The sequence below is a fragment of the Nothobranchius furzeri genome, chromosome 8 (genome assembly GCF_043380555.1).
Source record: "Nothobranchius furzeri strain GRZ-AD chromosome 8, NfurGRZ-RIMD1, whole genome shotgun sequence".
Lineage (NCBI taxonomy): Eukaryota > Metazoa > Chordata > Actinopteri > Cyprinodontiformes > Nothobranchiidae > Nothobranchius > Nothobranchius furzeri.
The window spans coordinates 58,285,511-58,306,336 of NC_091748.1; the positions used below are offsets into that span (position 1 = coordinate 58,285,511).

Here is a 20,826-nt window from a genome sequence, read left to right on the forward strand (position 1 = left end):
CCTTGGTTTGTCCACACGCTTCTTGCGACCCTGTTGACTATTTTGAATGAAACGCTTGATTGTTCGATGATCATGCTTCAGAAGCTTTGCAATTTTAAGACTGCATCATCCCTCTGCAAGATATCTCACTATTTGTGACCTTTCTGAGCCTGTCAAGTCCTTCTTTTGACCCATTTTGCCAAAGGAAAGGAAGTTGCCTAATAATTACGCACACCTGATATAGGGTGTTGATGTCATTAGACCACAACCCTTCTCATTACAGAGATGCACATCACCTAATATGCTTAATTGGTCGTAGGCTTTTGAGCCTATGCAGCTTGGAGTAAGACAACATGCATGAAGAGGATGATGTGGACAAAATACTCATTTGCCTAATAATTCTGCACTCCCTGGTTCTCTTGTATTTATTGATGATGTGACTGCTGACAAAAGCAGCACGATGATGTTGGGGTTATTAGGAGCGAACAATTAGTAAGCTTCAACTTACTTTTGGATTCTTCAATAAATTCTGTAAATATGGGAATATTTACTGATTTATTAATTAATTAAGATATTCTTAGATATACGGGGCACCATTCCCCTTTAACCGGGGAAAAATTGAATCCAAAACTCTTATCAGTCTTTCTTGAAGTTCGTAGAATCCTTGGAGCAGAGACTTCTCTTCGACACAACAAAGCTACTGGAGACGAAAATCTGAATTTTATAACGTTTAATTAACAATTTGTCAAATGAATAAACAGTGGCATAAATGAATAATAACCATGTGATATAATAAAAGGATGTATATTCAAAATAATGTTCAAGGTGTTTTGTGTGTATGTATGTGTGTGTGTGTTTCTAAAATGGAGTCTGTATGCAAGATGGCTGACCCCTCTGTCTGCCTAAAGTGTGAGTGGCAACTTGCACTTTAACTTCCAAGGCACTTAGAATCAGTAGTAACTTAACCTTAAATCACTCAAAACATTTCAAAGGATCATGAAACAACACAAAAGATTAATCACAAGTTAATATCCTTAGTTTATCAGCCTGGCCATGGCCGAAACATTTAAAGATACCAAACAATGATTAATAAGCAGTTTATTCTTTCAAAATGACCCGAAGGACGAATTGGGAGCGAAAGAGGAAAACACGAAGCTACTTTTTAAGCAATAGCGCGGTTTTATTGCTTATTCTGGACTATAGAGGAAACGGGAGAAGAAAAGGAGAGAGAGAAATGAGTTTTCTGATCACCAGATGAGCGAGGCGTCCCCCGCTGTTATGATTTGACGGTTCTCCGTTTTTCTCCGCAGTTTTCAGCGTCATCCGTCGGTTTGATGCTTTCTCCGTTGTTTGGCTCCACGAGTGTTTCTCCACGGGCTGGACACAAAGAGAACGAAGTTTCTTTTGTGCTGAGTTTGACAACTTACAGCTTCTCTGAGAGCTGGATGGAGCTCCACTCGTTCCCAGTCAGGTCCTGATGGAGTTCGAGTGGCTTTGTAGCGGTTTCGTGGCTCAACTTGGGCACTTAGAGCTTCCGCGTGCTCAAGTTGTCGGAGCGTTCGACAAGCGTGTCCTTACCGCCAGGTATCCTGGGCAAAAGAACGAGGTTTCTTTGTCTCTGCTGAAGATTTATGGTCTTAGTTCGCGGGAAAAGCTCCACGGCTTCCCGCACATGCGCAGAACGTGTTTCTGGTACTAGGCGGTGACATCATCCCAATGCTTCCGTGTGCAAAGCATCATGGGAAATGAAGTTTCTTGGCGCTGATGTGGTTATTTGCTTTTCAGAGCAATTTAAGCACAGTCATTTTGGAGAAAATCACTGCATAGTAATTTCCTCATGAGGTCAGACCCTCAACAATGAATTCTGAAGTGTTTCAGGCAATATTATCTGCTTATATTCAGCCAAACGCCTCAGAACTCATTGGACGGCGCTTCACAGTGCAGATGGACAATGACCCAAAGCATACTGCAAAAGCAACCAAAGAGTTTTTGAAGGGAAAGAAGTGGACTGGTTTGCAATGGCCAAGAAAAATCACCTGACCTGAATCCGACTGAGCATGCATTCACTTGCTGAAGACAAAACTGAAGGGAAAATGCCCCAGGAACAAGCAGGAACTGAAGACTGTTGCAGTAGAGGCCTGGCAGAGCATCACCAGGAATGAAACCCAACGTCTGGTGATGTCTGTGTTCCAGACTTCAGGCTGTAATTGACTGCAAAGGATTTGCAACCAAGTATTGAAATGTATAAGTTTGATTTATGGTTCTTATTCTGTCCCATTACTTTTGGTCCCTTAACTAGTGGGAGGCACATATGCAAACTGTTGTAATTCCTACACCGTTCACCTGATTTGGAGGAAAATACCCTCAAATAAAAGCTGACAGTCTGCAGTTGAAGCTCATCTTGTTTGTTTCATTTGATGTCCATTGTGATGGTGAATAGAGCCAAAGATGTTAGCATTGTGTTGATGCCCCAATATTTATGGACCTGACTGTATGTTCACATGTATAAAATAGCTTGCCAAGCTAAAACATTTCATCCTAGGCTGCAAGAAATTCAATGTTATTTTGCAAACACAGCAAGGTTCTGACACACAGCTGACTGAGCATGCAGGTTTGATATTTGGGATTAATAAAAGTAATAAAAAAAATACTTTAAATGTGAAAACATTGCCATGATAACTGTTCTAAATGGAACACAGCAGCAATGGTACCAACTGCTCAGTAGTTGCAGATATTCTCCCATCCAACGGCAGCAGTAAGCAAATCCAGACTGCCCTGCAGCACTTTTGTTCCTAATGTAACCACTGCAGCATCACCTCATGGTTTGTGCAGAGCATTTCATCTCCGTCTACGGCAACAAATCTGAGAATAAACCTTAATTTTTAGTGCTAAACACTGAAATGTTTTTCTAACTTTCTTTGGAAACAATTTTTATCTCATGCTTTTCTACTTAAAAAAAGGGTAGAGGACACAGGAATTGTTTTGTTTTACTAAAGTTCAGTTTATTGGCAACTTCTGAGTAACAGGTTGTATCAGTAAAATCTTAACATATCAGTAAGTCATGTTATACTTTGATATATTGCTGACTTGCACAATTTGCAAATGTAGAACATGATAGAGATACGATGCTACAAAAACAGTTTATTCACAAAGCCCAAACTGGGTTAAAACTAAATATGGAAAAAATTAAGACAAAAACTTCTCTGAACAACTTTGTGCAAATCAGTGGCTTCTAGAAAATAATTACTACTCAAATGTACAAACTCTACACAAAGACTTCGAGATTTCAAAGGGTGAAAGAAATAAAATGTTACACAACTTTTAGCTTTTATTTAAATTCAAAATGACCCAAAAGTGAGTTTTGTTTGCATTTATTTTAGGATCACTTTCATTAAGCATGATCAAACATTTTCACAATACAAGGTTTTATTTTTACAAAAGACTTCAGTAAAACAGAAAAATAGCACGTTCACAAAAACTAGGACAGAAAGATAAAGATGTAACCCTTCTTTGAAAAAACAGGCAAACAAAGAAAACCCTGAGACACCAAACTGAAAAAGTCATAGTCTGAAAAAATATTTTAAAACGGATAAGTATCTCCTTCAGCCCTGATGGGCAACATTCTCTCCCATGAGCTTGTTTTTTTTTTTTCTTTAAGTTGTGGGGGAAAGTACAAATTTAGCTCACCAAAATTGAGGGAAGCCCAAGTCCAAAGGCTTAAAATACAGACAGGAAGAATATTTCTGTGCACAAAATCATACACTTCCACAAAACGCCTTCTCTCCTTCTCCAAATGCCTGGCTTAGCAAAGGTCCACCTGAGTAAACGTGTGAGGAGGGGAGAGGAAAACCAATAAAACAACGTCTGTACAACAGTCAGTAAAACTGGAAAGGCACCAGTGCAAGGCTGATACAGTAGCTTATTTGTCCCAGCAGGAAAGAGGGGGCAAAAAGAAGAAGTTTGCAGGTTTGGAGCTGAGATGGCTGTGAGATCTCTGCTGTTGACATGGCAACCAGTCCTTCTCAGCCTGCGGGCTTCATGGGAAAGTTACACAAGACGTTCGAGTAAACAGATCAGGTGGGAAAAGGCTGCAGACTTTCAGTCTCTTGGCTGTTTTTCAGGCCTTTGCTCATCTGCAGCTGAAAATCCGTAAGGCTGGATGGAGCCACGGCGAGAACACACAAACTCCTTCTTCTGCCATCATCCTCCTCCTCCCTGGAGCCAGTGAGGAGAGACACGTGCCCACATTCCAGACAGGGTGGCTCATCTGGAGAAAGAGAAAGAGGGAAATGAATGTTTGGTTCTTGTGAGCTCTGCTGCAGAGAGTCTATGTGAAAGTTGGACACATGACCAGAGGGGTGGACTTCTGTCCTCTAGGCTGCACATCAGCTTATCACCATGTCATTTTATCAGGCTTACCCACATAGCCTTTCATAAGGCCTCAGGATGGGGCATCTTTTAACTACAACCCCCCCCCCCCCCCCCCCCCCCCCCACAGCATGTGGGATTTAACTGCTCAATCCTTTTCTGTAGCCAAGTAATAAATATTTGGGGATGGCAGTGGAGGGGATCCCACCGTGAAAATAAGCTCAGATTAATAAAAAGCATATACCGCTAATCCAGACATGGCTCATCCCTTATGCAGCAGTTTGCAGATTCCTGCATCACTGTCACAGTTAACGCTGAAATAAACTCTGTGGAAACTTTCATCTCAGGCTTTTCTCTGCAGCCTCAGATAAATCAACATCTAATTTAGCACAGAATTTTAACCGGATACTAAAGGAGGTTAAACATGCAGCTTGCTGCTGATTTGCATGTTTCTGATGACAGCTCTGCTACGGAAGACAAGAGTCTCTGCGTTCAGGTTTCTGCTGGAGGCGTGCTTGGATAAACTCATGATCTCTCATTGTCATGGCTGGAAAAAACCCTGCTGACATTACAGAAGAGTTTCACTGATTCACACACACATTCTGTTGAGAATAGCCCGCCTAAAGCCAAATGACAGCAGGACACAGGTAGGGCTTTGTGACACTGGAACAACAGGGAAGCAACAAAGCAAGTTTCGGGATTTAATGTGGGAGAAAAACATGTCCAGCTTGTGAATTTAAACTTTTTAGGGGAAGAAAAACATATTTGATTTAAGTTATCGGATCTCTAAAAGAAAAAAGAACAGGTGTGTGAACAAGAGGCAGGTTTATGATTTCAGGTTTCTTACTCCTAGTAGTAACAATACAGTTGAACTTAAAGAGATCTAATCACACCTATTAAGAGGCAATAGTCCTACTGATTTTGACACTGCAACAAAAATGTTTCCATCCTGAAGTAACCCAAAACAACCCATGTCATGTTTGTATCCTAGTATGACTCTGCATTTATTTATTCTCCTATTTAGGCTACAAATGTGATTTAAAAGCACCAGACATGTGAGGCAATACGGGAGTGGAAACCCAGGTAGCACAACACAAGGAGTGATTCACTCTGATGCAGCTTTGTTCGTGTGGTTTTTCAGTTTCACTCCAATCTAACGATGCTCTCACACAGCCGAGAAGACTAAGGCATAACAGAAAAGGCCATCACATCAAAGCGGATCACCTTATTGACTATTCTGCTCTTTCTGACACAATAATGACACTAGAGAGGTATATCACGACAGCTGGCCTAGGTCGGTCCAAAGGTTACAAAATCCAGATATAAGCAACAGTTACAGATTAATCCGCTCCTCCTGCTTCTACGAAGCTAAACTAGCTTGAACTCTCGGAGTTCTGCTGCTGCTCGTCTTAAAGGATGACTCAAACTTAAACAACAGATCATTCTTTCATTAGATCTGCAGCTGAATTCTTATTTCATCTCAGAAAATTCCTGTGCACAGAGTTAACTTCAACAGGACAGATTTGTTGTCATAGCCACCAGCATGACCTGAACTTTGGTCAACAGATGAAAAGTTACAGTAAACAACTCTTCACTTATGATTGAGTTCTGGTGATGCTTTAGAAAACAAATCACAGCCCCCAAACCACAAACTCCACCCTCTCCGTCGCTTTCGATCAAACTACAAGAGGCTGTCACCAGGAATAACCTCCACACCGTCTCAGCGCCTCCATTATTACTCGCCAAGGTCGATAATAAGCAACACAGAGCCATATCAGTTACGGTCTTCACCTTTCACCCATATTTCTGACTATACGAGCAGTCTGAGCTGTATTTTTCTGTTAGGTTAACTCCTCATCTATCAGGTAAAACTCCAGAATAATACAGATGACCAAACACTGACGAATACAAAAAGAAAACAATAGCATTAAGCCACATTTATCAAACCACCACCTGCTTCAGAACGTTCCTTTTCTTCCTTTCATGTAGTTTTGTCCCTCGGATCACACCTGCGTCCTGCAGAAGCCCAATTACCCCAACAGTAACCCAAACCAAAGCTGAGCCCTGCTCCCTTGTGTGCATCCTGGTCTGTGCTGTGTTTACTAATGAACACCTACGACTAGACTGTATTGACCAGCACATCACTCATTTACATGAGTTTTGAAAGTGTAGGACTCCACAACGAGCTCTAGAGCAGCGCGGCTTGATGGAGCCTCACAAAAGTCCAGTTTAAAACAGGAATAAAGCACATCTGTGCAAGTGAATAAGCACCACTTTGGTCCTTCTGCAAATATTGTGTAATTCAGATTAATTACCAGAGAGACACCGGCTCCGTCCCACCCCAGCTGGCTTCCTGAAGAGGCCCCTGGAACTGTATGACAGCTCGTCTCTTTTTGAGGGTGTAATCAAATTAGTCTAGGCGATTATTCAGCCATTTCAGGCATCGCCTTTCCTTTTCCGTTTTGTTGCTCTCATGGAGAAAGGGCCAATAAAAACTCCATTAGGTTTATGCAAATCTAAGCAGCCCTGCTGAGGGCTGTAATGTGGCAAGCTGATTACTCGAGGGAATGGAGACAAAGTGTGTGCGCACGTGCTCGCTGCATGTTTGCGCGCGTACAAGTCTAGGTGGTGGATGATGTACACAGATGCCACAATAAAAGCCTCTTTCAGCTCGTGTGCCTGGTGGCCCCCACAGCCAGGCATTAATAAAACATTGGTATTGACCGACTGGGCCCGTTGCACTCCTCCTTCCTGATCCTGCCGTGACCTTTCCATTTTATAACAGCTGTCTGAAGATGCTGCCGGCCCGTCCAGGAGTCCCTCTGTGGCTGTCAACCTCTACTGGTGGACCCTATCACACTGAGCCGGCCCACCTCATAAAAGTTTCATTTGAAGCTGTTAAAAAGGAAAAGGCTCATAAAGTCTGTGTGACGTGTGGAGACAAGGGAAGAGAGCAGAAAAAGCTCAATGATAGATGGACACCTCGGATAGTTTAGTGGTTTGAAGGGAGAAAACAATTTGCTCAAGCTAAGTGAGGAGCTGAAGATAACTAATGAGTCTACTGACCTAGATTTGCATTTAAACTTCCTGTCCTGCATTTGGATCATGTGCAAACATACATCACCATGACGACACTGTTGGCCATTGTGTGGTTTAAAGTTACTGCACCCATCAGTCAACAGTTACTGGGAAGATTACGTGCAAAAATATCCTGCAGAGGTCTTGTTTATGCTGCAGAGCATTGTGAATCCAATATGGGAAAACTCTGCATTAAACTGGCACCATCCAGATGTGCAATCACAGCTCAGTCTGATCTTTGCAGTAAAACATCTGTAAACATCAGACCAGAACAGTGTGGTAAAATCAACTTTTTCAAACTAGCAAACGACACAATGAATGTCAGGAGTTTTCACAAAGATAAAAGAAGTAATAAGAGCATTACCCTAGAGTCATTTACTACAGAGAAACATTTAACAGGTGATTATTAAGATTGTACAGAGAAAAAAATAATAAAACACTAAACCTGGGGCATGATTTAAGCCTGACTGAGACCACTGTTTACTCCAGTCTGAACCATAAATACAAAAAGCGCTTTACCAACTACAAATAAGTTTCCATCAGCAGTGGGTTCTGGCTTGGCTCCTTGAGTCTGCGGTAAGTCACATCTGGTGGAAATACAGGAGGCAACAGCACACTAGTTTGGTGACAAAAAGAGCCGAGCTCGACAATCCCATAGAGGTCTGGACCACAGGGCGACATTAACAAATCGTTACTAATGGGAATGCAGGCCACACCTTCATTCCTCCCAAATTAGAGCAAGGTTGGATGGCTCGCTAAAGAACAGGCGATGCCAGCAGTGTGTGTGTGTGAGCGAGAGAGTGGAAAACAAGTGGGATTTTACAACTGCATAAAAACCTACAATACTACCAGTGAATGCTTAAACAGCTGACTTGTGGTTTTTCAGCTGCAACAAAAAGTGCACACACACACACACACACACACAAACACACACACCTCAACGTTCAACTGAAAGTTGACAGCCTCTAGGGTGATGTATTTTTAAGCAGGCAGTGGTCTGTGTAGAATATTGTTTAGCTTCTGTTGGTCTATCTTGGCTGCCCCCACTGTGTGTGTAGCTGACCTGAAGTGACAGGAACCTTAAGTTTAAACTGCTATGTGAGGGTCAGGACTATAAGAATGCATTATCCACAAGAAAAGCCAAGATGCCACCTTTAGTTCCAGCATTTGTCCGTTTCCTCTCTCTCTCTCAGAGCTCAACTGCATCGAGCTCAGAGCAGAAGTGTAACTTAATGAGATGGAAACTGAAGCTTTTTCCATCTCTACAGTAATTAAAGATAAAAACAGTCAGCAGTGGGCAGCTGATGTCTTCAAAGTGTGAGAATTCATAAAGATGTGATGCCTTGATCTTTTCATAGTCAGCCTGTCTGTCTCCATCCTTGGCTACCATGGATGCAGCAGGCCAAACCAGCAGTCCCATAATGCTAAGCCCCCAGCTCCGTCTCCAGCTGTTTATTGTAGACACAAGCCACACATAAGCCGTCTGATTCTTGCTTGCTACATCTCAAATGTCTTATGGAAAAAAAAAAGACCGTTTGGAGTCTGTCAAATGTAAAGGGAGTCATCAGGTAAAATAATAATAATTTAAAAAAATCCATATTAATGGAATCAGTGATCCTTCTCAGATTTTTTTTAACTTAAACTTTTGATTTAAACTTCAGTCTTTTAAGCTGATTAAAAAAAGATTGTAACGGTACAAAAGTCCAAATGTACCTGGGGCATGAGTAAAAACAACCTGCAAAGCACCAGGAAATCTCCTCCTTTCATGTCTGCTCCTTCCTCTCCCTCTGCAAACACCTGGGAACACCTGAGGGAAAATCTCTTATCTAACACAAAACTGTGAAAACCACCACCTGTCTTTCCTCCAGGCAGACGGAGCCAAGCGGTTTGAAATGATGCATGTCAGGAAATCAAATTTTCCTTTCTTTGAGGTGTGAGCAGCCTCCTTCTTCCCCTGCTCCATCCCTGAATCCAATATCATTGACCTACTTTTAGTCCTTTGAACTGAACAGATTCTTCTGTCAACGTTTTTGTTACTGAAGTAGTTTTTATACATTTTGGAAACAACTAGAGAATTTTATTATTTTTGTCAAAAGTCTCATTCACTGAGAAACTGTGATTCATGTTCTTTTCGTAATGCGATCAGTGACCGAGTAGCCCCATTGCCTGCATTGGTCACTAAAGGAAATGGAAGAGAAAACATTCTGATCACAAAAAATAATTATTATTAATGGCCTCGCCCACCTTGGCTTGTGACCAAGGAAAGGAGAGAGCAGAGTGTGGCTAGTGGAAGCTAATCATTAGCAGCCAACTCCAAAACACGGTGAACACATCCAGGCTGGTGTTATTTGTGGAGATGAAACATCAACAATGTATTTTTACCCAATAAAGTAGAGCGAATGGAAGCAGTGGAAATGTTGCACTGATGTTAGCCAATCAGAGTTGAGGCATTTGCTTATCATGAATATTAATAAGTAAGAACAGAAGCCCCCCACCCCCACCCAAAAAATAACTTCTACCCACTGAAACAGGAGCGCCAAACCATTCCGCCCCCCATAGAGAACGACACACAAAGCATTCATTAATACTAGAGCCCTGAGGAGATTTACTGAACAAAACGAGTGAATGACGAGTCAAGAAAAAAAGTGAACTTGCATGAAAATTTGGAGATTTTACTTCATTAATGAACATTTAAGGTCTTGCTGGCGATCTCAAAATGTATGATCTCAGTCTTATACTAAACTATGACACAACCCTTCTGCTAGGTTCCTGTCTAATAAAGACTGGTCAAGAGGGTTGAGGCTGGTCCTGAACAGCACCTTGCTGGCTTGACTCCTGATACTACAAGCACAGACCTGAACCCCCGACTCTGCATGGCACTCTAGTCGGCGACAGAGGCTTCATCTCGCAGCTCAGGCTTTGTAATTATCAGCACCACAGACATTCCTTTTGCTCTATAAACCCGGACTCCAACGTGTTTATCTAGCACCCAGCACTTAGAAAATCTTTAACAACCGTTACCCTAGCAACCATGAAAACATTTGGAGGCTTTAAACTGGCCGCATGGGGTTCAAAGTGTCACTTGCGTGGGCCTATAGCTACGCAACAGTGTGGTAAGAGCAGATTTATGTGACGCCTCTTTTTATGGCGAGCTCCCATATATTACCTGACAGTACAACATAACTAACATCTGGTCTTATGTGTCAGTTAAAGGAAGCTACAATTACTCACCTAGAAACACAAGTGTCCATGTGTGTCTATGACAGGAGGTACTTCCATGTGCTGACAAAGGCAGTAGGAATGAGTGAGTAGGGCACGCTGGTCACACTGTCCCAGGAGTCTGATGATGGATCGTAACAGTCTAGTGTCTTGCACCTCTGAGCCCCAAAGTAGCCTCCAACCACATACAGTCTGTTTCCTGATGCCACAGCATGACAGCTGATCCGCTTGGCTGTTACATCACCAAACTTTGACCACTGATACGTTTCGCTGTTGAACCGGTATGCAGAGCTGGCCGAGAATTCAGTGTCGCCTCCGATTACAACAACATGGTTACCGACTACAGCTGCCGCCGTGTACCGCCATAGCTGCGGACAAGCAGCTGGGACGGACCACCGATTCTGACAGGGGTCAAAGCACTGCACCTTGGGATATTTGTCTCTGTTGACACTGGTGCCGCCAAAGGCGAAGAGTTTGTTTTTGGCACCGACAACGGCAGCATTACTCACCCCTTCTCGAAGCGGGGCAACAAGAGTCCACTTATTGGTCTGAGGGTCATACTGTTCTACCTGCTTTAGAGACACAGATGGAGAGGCGGGGAAGGACCCCGCCAGAGAAGTGTGTCCTCCCACCACATAAAGCATATGGTCGAGTTCTGCAGAACCGTGTCCAAATCTGGCAACCAACATCTGAGCTGCTTTTGACCACTCGTCATGTAACGTGTCGTAGACCCAGACATCCTTGGAGGCTCCATTCTCAGAACCACGGCCTCCAGTAACATAAACCTAAAGCAGAAGGACAGGAAAATATTTTTTTTCGTCACCAAACATTTTACAAGATGATTATATTGCAGTTGGCATCACAAACATACCTTGCAACCAATAGCGCAAGCACTGCACTCTTTCCTTGGGCTAGGGATGTCCGTTTTGGGGGTGATTTCCTTGGTCTTGTTATCAATCATGTAGACTTTATCACACATGAAAGTCTGTCCACCCAGCAGAAGCAGAGCCTGACTGACTTTTCTTGGCCGAGCACAGAACCCCGTTACAATCCCGTCATTCTGAAGGATCTTCATTTTACACCGAACAGCGTCTTCAACAATCTCTCGACCCACCTTGTGGCAAATCACCAGCTCCTCTGAAGCAACATTGTTCAGTAGGTAGGACTCTGGCAGCAGTGCCAGGCGGACACAACGTAGCAGCTCAGGTAGCTCATTGTGTCTTCGCTCCATGTCCGCCTTCACCCAGTCGATAACGGCCTCATACACCAGGCTCTCGTCCTCCACCTCCAGTTCCTCACTGAGGATCAGCTCCTGGACTTTGTCTTTGGGCAGGCTGAGGAAATCTTCTGTTCTGAAGAGAGTAGAAAAGTTTCCAAGGCACATCCTCCAGGACAGCTCATACAGTCTCTGGCACTGGTGGGCATCTGATAGCAGCATCATCCCAAGGCAGTTGGATGGATGGAGGTTCTTTTCAAGGAACTCTGCCGCTGCATCCCTGATGTCGTGGAACTGAAGCATGTCCCCAGCTTCCAGAAGTGACTCTGCATTCTCCTCATTGATGATAACTCTGGCTGAGTATGTGTAGTCGAGTAGGAGCTCCAGCACCTCAGGGTGGAGGGAGTCGTGGAAGTTGACATCGGCATCGCGGCTCTCCCGGAGTCCACCACTAAACATGGCCTCGAAGTACCGGCTGCAGGAGGCGAGGACAGCCCGGTGACAGTGGAAGGAGCGGTTTCCAGCTTTCAGCACAACATCTGTGAAGACTCTTCGCTTGCGCAGCAGGTTGAGTTGAGTCAACAAGCTGTCAGCATGGGAAGTTTTGTGGAACAGTTGGATGTTCATGGAGCCAGAGCTGGAGCGAGACTTTCTGTTTTCGTGGCTGGTGACGGACATCTTGACTTCGACCTATATGGCAAAAAAGAAGCAGTTGGAAAGAGGCAATGCTTCACATCACGTTGAGCCAACAGTTTGATTCCTAACACAGCTGGAGAGAAAGGTGGTTTTCTAAACATGCCCCTCACTTGGAGTGAACGTTACCAGACTTTTATTCTGAATGAACAAAACCAGCAGCTGCTAAATGATTGTTCCAAACTAAGACTTTTATCAGTTCAGCGGAAATGAACTTTAAACAGCAGGCAGATGAAAGAAGATCAGATAAGGAGGTCTTCAAAGGAAACACGTTGCGTATACTCTGTCATAAAGATGTATGCTGGAAAAATCAATAAAACATACATCACTGTCAGAACTAGCTGAACCTAAGCTGACTGGACAACTCTGTAACCAATGTTAAGCAAAGAAGCAACACCTGGGCGTGCTATCCTGAATCACATCTTAGGGCCCCTATAAACAATTCAGGGCTGTGAGTCACCTCCAACTAAAGAAAAGCCAATAAATTCCTACCAGCTCACTCTGTTCCTCAGCTGGCTCACATGCAAGATGGTGCCAAGAGCAAAGCTTCCAAGCCCACATATTGATGTGACACCCCAAAGCACCTCCTTAAGGATACACTTATGCAACCAGACTGGAACAGATTAAAACAGAATCCTTCAGATCATCTACTGAAGGTTTGTGTACACTCACAGCTCCTGTAATAAGTAGGAAGGCATGATTTAATGAGATTTAAACCTATATTTAGAGCACGTCTATGTGCTGAACCAGATAGACCTGATCGTTTCACAAAAATAACCGTCAGCAAAGGGGTTGCACAAAGCAGTCTATTAGAACATGACCAAATAAATCACTTCCGCTTTGAAGCCTCTATTGTTTCAAAGTAGATAAATTTAAGTCGCCTATTGAGTTCCGCTGAAAGAGGACGGTGGACTTCCGTGGAGGAACTTAGCGTGAAATCCAACTTGTTTTGTGCAGTAAACTCTGGTCAGCGTTTCAGCCTGCGCTCAACTTTCCTCCAAAGTTAGCAGCAGTCGGAAAACATCCAGCCTGCTGCTCGTGACATCCGACTTCAAAGGCTCCCGGATTACACCCTGTAACGGAACTCCTCACACTTCGGAAACGAAAGAACCGTCACAAAAGCACAACTCCTCGTGGTCCACACTTTTAGGAGGATTACGCGTCTAATGCTTACCTTGAAAGGGACAGCAGGGCCGAACCGGATTCCTTTATCTCGGCTACAACTTCGTCGTCGATTCTGTTTGAAGTTGCGCCGCAGTTTAGACAAATCTGCCTTCCGAGTTTAAAGCGAAGCTCCGAACTAAACAGCTAAAAAACATGTGGGCCATTGGTCTATCCTCGAGCTCTGAGCGTGTCCGCGGACGAACAATGAGAAAAGTTAGTAGCCGTGTGTTTTACGGTCTAAAGCCACAAGCCTACGAAGAGAGCGGAGAGAAAAGAACCAAGGCAGCCGTTGTGTTGTTCTGACCCCGCCTACTCTTGCTGCTAATAGCCAATCAGCTGAAAGCATCCGCTGCATTTTGCTGATACCGCCCATTTCTACTGTTATTGACCAATCAGCTGAAGTTCCCTTGAAAAGCCTTTTCTTTATTGTCCCAAACAAATGCCATGAATCACCCCCAAAACACCTGCCAGACTCAGCCTAGTGAACTGGCTTGCCAGGCTACTGCCAGACTATCTGCCCACATGAACGCAACAATCACTTCAGTTCAACACTTCTGAGGGGAAATTGTTTTAATTCAACATTGAGATCTTGTTGGCTGAGACAAAGCAGAGTAAAACAACATGAAATGTGCTGAAAATCCATTTGCAAGCATGCAAGAAGTCCCTAATAGTGTTAAGAAGTTGAAGCAACATATTGTTACTCAGTTGTTGTTTGAATAAAGTTCAAATATCTATCTATCTATCTATCTATCTATCTATCTATCTATCTATCTATCTATCTATCTATCTATCTATCTATCTATCTATCTATCTAGCTATATATCTATATCTATATATCTATATCTATATATCTATATCTATATCTATCTATCTATATATATATATATATATATATATATATATATATATATATATATATATATATATATATATATATATATATATATATATATATATATATATTTATATATACCGGTATATGTAATCGCAAGTTTGCAGGTTTGATCCTGGCTCCGGACCGAGAATTCTGCTGTTGTGTCTTTGGGCAAGTCACTTAACCCCCCTTGCCTGCTGGTGGTGGTCGGAGGGACCGGTGACACCTGTGCCTGGCAGCCTCGCCTCCATCAGCATGCCCCAGAGCAGCTGTGGATACAATGTAGCTCATCACCATCAGTGTGTGAATGTGTGTGTGTGAATGGATGAATGATACTCTCTCGTGTAAGGAGTTGGAGTCCTCTGACTCTGAAAGGCGCTGTACAAGTGCAGGTAATTTATTATTTCTATATATTTCAAAATTGAACTTTATTCCAATAACAACAGAGTAAAGCTAACACCATGTTGCAATGATGACACAGACACACCAAGAGACTCCCATGGTGAAAGCTGTATAATTTTCACTCTTATAATCACAGCAGATTGCATTTTAGTCAGAACACTAAGCATGATGTTGCACATGTAGCTGAGACACTAATAGTCTGGTCTGCAGCAGTGGATTAGAAAGGCAAGATCCTGTTCAACACGCCCATCATCACTATCCTCAGACAGTTGCAGTCTCACAGAAATGTTAATAAATTATTTAGAATTTTCGAGCCAACTGTTAAAATATGCTCTCTGTGCATTTTTTAACCCGGCGTGAGTAACTAAAATATGCATTAAAGCCTTGACTGTCTTAGTGAAAAATTCTGATGATCATTAAGTTGCAAAGTTTGGGGTTTAAATTCACAGCAATCAAGTTAAAATTTGATTTCTGTGTGTTTTTAGGAAAATAAATTATAGATGCACAATTTTAGGGTCTTTAGTTCTAATGTAGCTCGAGCCTGGTGATTTCTGAGAAGCAAATGTTTCCTTTAATATTCACGCAATTAAAAAAACTGACTATATAGAGCAGACACAGACTAGCATCTTCTCTCTCCTGCAGTACCAGGCCTGACTCCACATATTCAACTGTATTTAATGATCATATGATTGCAGGTCAAGTCCCTCTGAGGAGCATGAGACTGTTTCCACAGCCAAATTCCTGGCATTTTCAGAAAGATTTGAGTGCCTGGGAGATTTATAAAGAATGTATGAAGAATGCCACTGCGTTAAGTCAACTTTTCTGGACAACAAACAAACGGGTCAGTTTAGAATAGTAGGAAAGGAGGCTACATGTTTTCTGTGTAGTTATGAGCAACAAATACTCAGGAATTTGAGAAATTAAGACTTTTGTGTGTGTGAGTGTGTGAACTTCTTTGTTGAGACAGGCCCCAACATGTCTACAGATACTGACATTTAATAAAAGGCAGTATTTAATTTAGGCATGCCACTTCTAACGATGTGTGTCAAAGCTATTGTTCATGTTATAGTCCACACCTATGCTTTAAATCTCCAGCGGCCTCCAGGAGCAGGGGGGGTCTGCTACAGATGGATCCAGCCCCGAGTGCCTGACTCGGGCCCAGTTCAGTACCTGGGCCTCGGGGGCCCTCCAGTAGCCTACAGGAGTCTCGGAGAGGGTTTCTGACCCGTAGACTCGCACCTGGGTGCCTGGGCCCGACCCAAAGCCAGGACCTGGGACCCACCCGGAAGCCTGTAAGAGCCCTGGTGGGGGGTCCCTGACCGGTGGATCTGACCCAGAGCGCCCTCAGTCAAGCTCGGTACCCAAGACCTTGGGATCCCACCAGGGACCTCCATGGCTCCAAGAGGGATGGCAGAGCCCTCGTATCCGACCAGTGAGCTCGACCTGGGCCAGACTCGGAGCCACAGCTCATGAGAGTCTGCTGGTGACCTCCTTGGCTCCAGGAGGGATGGCAGAACCCTTCAAGCCGACCACAGAACCCAACATGGGCCAGACTCAGAACCAAAGTCCATTTGAGTCCACCAGTGCTTTAAATGATTTGACAAGTTGTTAAACAATTCTTTATTTGATAGATTTTTCCTCACTGCAGTGTCATCTCTATCCAAACAAAAGGCAGCGTTTTGGGGGGCTGGGTGGGATTGTTTTGTTGCACTGAACTGAACTCCAGCAGCAGGAGCCTCCTTTGCAGGGTGGATGCCACACTTCTCGGGTTTCCCTCCATGCTCTTCGGTCCCTCATTCTGTCACTCAGCAGCTGCTTCTGAGGCGTTAAAGCTGCTGCTGTTCCTCAGTTGTCAGGCCTTTGAGGATGCCTTTGTGTGTTTTTCAGCAGTCTTTTCTTTTTACACACATTTAGCTTTTTTTTCCGCACAAGGGCTTGAAATCTCAAGAGTCACTCTCATCCCACATTCACAAAATAATCCTTTCTTTCTTTAACAGCTGAACGTCCAGAAGTTACAGTCATGAGTAACCTGAAAGCTCAGCATTAGTAACGCGTAATCCACATTTTTCATGACCTTCGCTGCTTCTGCTCATTGAAGCCTTCTCTGACAGCTGACTTGACCAAATGCTTTCATACACACAAGTGTGGCTGAAGGAGATTAAGATTTTAAGAAGATTAGATTAATGAACTCATGATTATAATCTAGGGTTAATTCATTTTGTTGCACTTTAGCCCCCAGCCCCATGGCTTGAGGCAAAACTGTTCTGTAGACTGTATGTGTGTGTGTGTGTGTGTGTGTGTGTGTGTGTATGTATGCGCGTGTGTGTGCATGTGTGTACTATGTAACTGTTCATTAAATACCCGAGACAGGCACGCTACTAATCAGACCCCCCACAATTATTCCTCAATGCCCAGAGCCACAATACAGCAGTGAGTGAGCATCCGTTTGGATGGCTGTAACCGTCGTTTTATTGTTGCCAGCACACTCACCACACCACATGTTTGTTCACTCAAGGCAGGTGGTCTTCTCGGTGAGGTCATTATGTCTGAAACTTAAGGAGTGGGTCATCTTCATTCCTGAGGCTTCAGAACCAAAGAATGCAAAGGTTCTCCATTCTGTTACAGAGTCCAGTTCTTCACTGAAGAAAGCCTGAAGTTTGTTTTAGTTTTTCTGGTTGACAGGTGGTGATATTTTGAAGTCATAGGTAGCATTTATAATAAAATTATTCTAAGTTTGCACAATGGGAATGTGTGAATGGGAACTGTTAAGCTACTTCTCAAAAAAAGTAGAATTAATTTTACATGTCAAAACTTGAAAACATGAAGCTAGTAAAGAAAGACAAATTTGGGTGAGTTCTGCATTAGGTGCACAAGTGAGTGAGTTTGAATTAATTTATAGGCCTATTGAAAGAAAATATGTATTTATTTATGACTCACCAGAAAACAGACTCGTCTGGGACTTTGTTTAAAATCAAAGAGAATTTTTCTGAGGAAGATAGTGGTGGCTAGCCTTTTTGTCTGTTGCATTTTATTGATCATATCATGATAAAACTCTCACCTAAAACAATTTACAATGCTCCTCATATTAAGTGGTGATCATACATGAATTCTAAATAATCTAAACAAAAGTATTATCTTTTAGCGCCTCCTTGTGTTTGATTATAACAAAATTTTTGAAGCCAAAGGACTCCTGCATGATTTGCTGCAACAGTGTGGTGAGCAATAGGTTGACTTTTTAATTTTGCAATACTGCCAATAACGGGCTAAAACCTTCTCCAGTGTGCTACTTTTCTCTTAAATAAAACAATACATATAAAGTTAATTAAAATACACTTTAATTTGATTCTATAAGACATGATCATTTGAGATTATAGAATTATTCATTGTTGTTGTGATTCAACGCTAAAATTTACTTCAGATGTAAACTTTTTTTCTTGCTGACTGCTAAAATTTCATTGTGTTAATGTATAGATTACAGATATAAGATAGACCTAGTTACATCCTCAGGCCTGTTTATAAAATGAAAAGAGTAAAATATCTTGAGCTGAATAAATTCTTTATTACTAATAAATATAATTAAGAAAATCAATATTTAAATTTTAAAAAGTAGTAAAAACTCTCTAACAAATATTTTTAACAATCTCAATAAGTCAAATGAGTCAAAGGTAGCCTGCTTCCACTTCTGGCATAGAAAGTGCGGCCATGGACATAAATTCTTTAAGTAATTACGGTGGGACACAAAACAAAACAAAACAAACAAACAAACAAAACAAACAAAATAAAACAGAACATTGTGCAAAAGTCCATTTCTTTCGGCAATTCAACTTAGAGTGGGAGAGCATAAAGGCTCAGGAACTCCTTGGATCCATCGGCTGATTAGAGAGCGACACTTCAAGTCTAGAATGTTGAACCTTTTTACAATATTCAATTTTCTGATGTTTTGAATCTGGGCTTTTCATCAGCTGTAAGAAATAATCATCGTAATTTTAACAAATAAAGACTTGAAATATTTGATTAATCTATATTATTTCCACCTTTTAAGTAGAATTGTTGAATAAATTAACATTTGCACCGTATTCTCATTTTTCCATTTTCACGTGAATTTTGAGAGGAAAGTGCGGCGACCAACCATGCTTTGAAAAACTCGTTTTCCCAGGATACAGCTGCTTCGACGGAAGTGACGTTATTTCACATCCGCCTCAGTCAAGGACATTGAAAACTGCCGTGAAATAAAGTTAGCATTAGCTGTTTGCACGTGTAGCTGATATATTCCTTACAAAGTCACCGTTTTAAGTAGAACACCGATAAAAATGGACGGGTTTGGTTCAGACTTCTCAGCAGGAGGTTCCGGCGGGAAGATGGACACGAGTACCATCATGGAGCAGGTTAAGGTCCAAATAGCGGTGGCTAACGCGCAAGAGCTTCTGCAGGTAAATCACTGGACCCCAACGCCAAGCTAATACTCGCAGAGCAGTTAGTTTATTTCAAACTGATTCATTGATGTTGTCAGCAAGTTGTTTGGATAGATTACACTTTATGTTACAAGCGGTACATGGAAATCCGTTTCAAACACTTAAAATGACCCCAGTATGGGTGTTTATTCTAATTCACCACTGTGTTTTATTGTTAAACTGGTGAAACATTCTGAGCTGCTCACGTTACTACAATATTTTTATGTTTTAGAGAATGACCGATAAATGCTTCAAGAAGTGTATAGGTAAACCAGGGAGCTCCTTGGACAACTCTGAACAGGTATGGTTTAAACTCCTTTATTTTCCCATTCAGACTAACAATGTCACTAAAAGCGGATTAATTCTCTTTAAAGAGCAAGTCACCCCCTACAAGAAACTTACTTCACTCCCTCTTCATGTTTGAATAATGCAACAAATGCTGTTGCCTAGCAGACCGAGAGGGCGGAGCCGCTAACAAATACACACACACACAGGCTCACAACGGCATTGTGACATCATAAGAACCAGTTTACATCATAACATACCTCTTAGCCAATAGCGATGGCAGATTTAAATCCTAATGCAGTGCAGAGTTTATACCTGACAACGGCACAACACTGACAGTTTTAGGCAGAAAATTGCTATTTTAACTAAAATGCACTAAAGTACAAAACTATTAACTGCACGTGTCTGCAGCACGACTAGACACACATCTATATAGTTTATCAGAAAAAAAGTTTATTTGGGGGTGACTTGCTCTTTAAGTAGCACATTGCATCACAACTTTATTGTGGCTAATCCATCTATTTATTTTTGAGCCATAATGAAACCCTAACAGCATCTTTTTGAACAATGAGTCAGATGAGTTTCCCACAATATCCTGATTTTTGTTTCATGTTTTTCTAGAAACCTTAACCTTTTTGCCTTTTCTTCCACAGAAATGTATTGCCATGTGTATGGACCGATATATGGATGCCTGGAACACAGTGTCTCGGACATACAACTCCAGGTTGCAGAGGGAAAGAGCTCGCATGTGATGATTATTTTCCCTTTCATCAAGCTGCTGCTGATTATAAAGACCAGCACGTTGCAATCCTGGAGGCCCAGAACTGTGGACACAGGTGTATGATGGCAGCTGCACGACATCTTTGTGTCATAAACCATCTCACATGGACAGGAAGGCAGACGGGGCCTGTGGACTTCAAGCTGTAACAATGTCTGTGGACATTTTAAAATTGTGCTCTAAGAATCAGATCATCAATAAAGTATAATTATTTGTATCTTCTTTGGACCTTTTCAGCGCACTCCTTCAACGTGGTGATGTGGACCAGTGCAAACATAGCTGCTAAGACATTTTAGATTTTATGTTAGCAGGTCATTGA

General features: G+C 42.3%; 2 protein-coding genes across 2 annotated transcripts; one reads left to right on the forward strand and one right to left on the reverse strand.

Moving 5' to 3' along the window:
• Positions 1-4,019: 4,019 nt before the first annotated feature.
• On the reverse strand, positions 4,020-13,949 carry enc3 (ectodermal-neural cortex 3). The gene is made up of 4 exons (XM_015970536.3): positions 13,728-13,949; positions 11,516-12,550; positions 10,657-11,429; positions 4,020-4,246 (listed from the first exon to the last, which is right to left on the reverse strand). Exons 2-3 carry the CDS (start codon positions 12,536-12,538, stop codon positions 10,683-10,685), a joined length of 1,770 nt encoding a protein of 589 aa, XP_015826022.1. The 5' UTR covers positions 12,539-12,550; positions 13,728-13,949; the 3' UTR covers positions 4,020-4,246; positions 10,657-10,682.
• Positions 13,950-19,164: 5,215 nt separating this feature from the next.
• timm13 (translocase of inner mitochondrial membrane 13 homolog (yeast)) lies at positions 19,165-20,729 on the forward strand. Its single transcript, XM_015970538.3, has 3 exons — positions 19,165-19,423; positions 19,677-19,745; positions 20,383-20,729. The coding sequence occupies exons 1-3, from the start codon at positions 19,304-19,306 to the stop codon at positions 20,479-20,481; spliced, it is 288 nt and encodes a 95-aa protein (XP_015826024.1). The 5' UTR covers positions 19,165-19,303; the 3' UTR covers positions 20,482-20,729.
• The last annotated feature ends 97 nt before the right edge of the window (positions 20,730-20,826 follow it).

Bases quoted from the DNA above. Each gene is read 5' to 3' on its own strand.
- timm13 (XM_015970538.3), top strand. From the start codon at position 19,304: ATGGACGGGTTTGGTTCAGACTTCTCAGCAGGAGGTTCCGGCGGGAAG. The intron at 19,424-19,676 runs GTAAATCACTGG...TTTATGTTTTAG, and splicing joins ACGCGCAAGAGCTTCTGCAG to AGAATGACCGATAAATGCTT. The intron at 19,746-20,382 runs GTATGGTTTAAA...TTTCTTCCACAG, and splicing joins CCTTGGACAACTCTGAACAG to AAATGTATTGCCATGTGTAT.
- enc3 (XM_015970536.3), bottom strand. From the start codon at position 12,538: ATGTCCGTCACCAGCCACGAAAACAGAAAGTCTCGCTCCAGCTCTGGC. The intron at 11,430-11,515 runs GTATGTTTGTGA...CTTCTGCTTTAG, and splicing joins CTTGCGCTATTGGTTGCAAG to GTTTATGTTACTGGAGGCCG.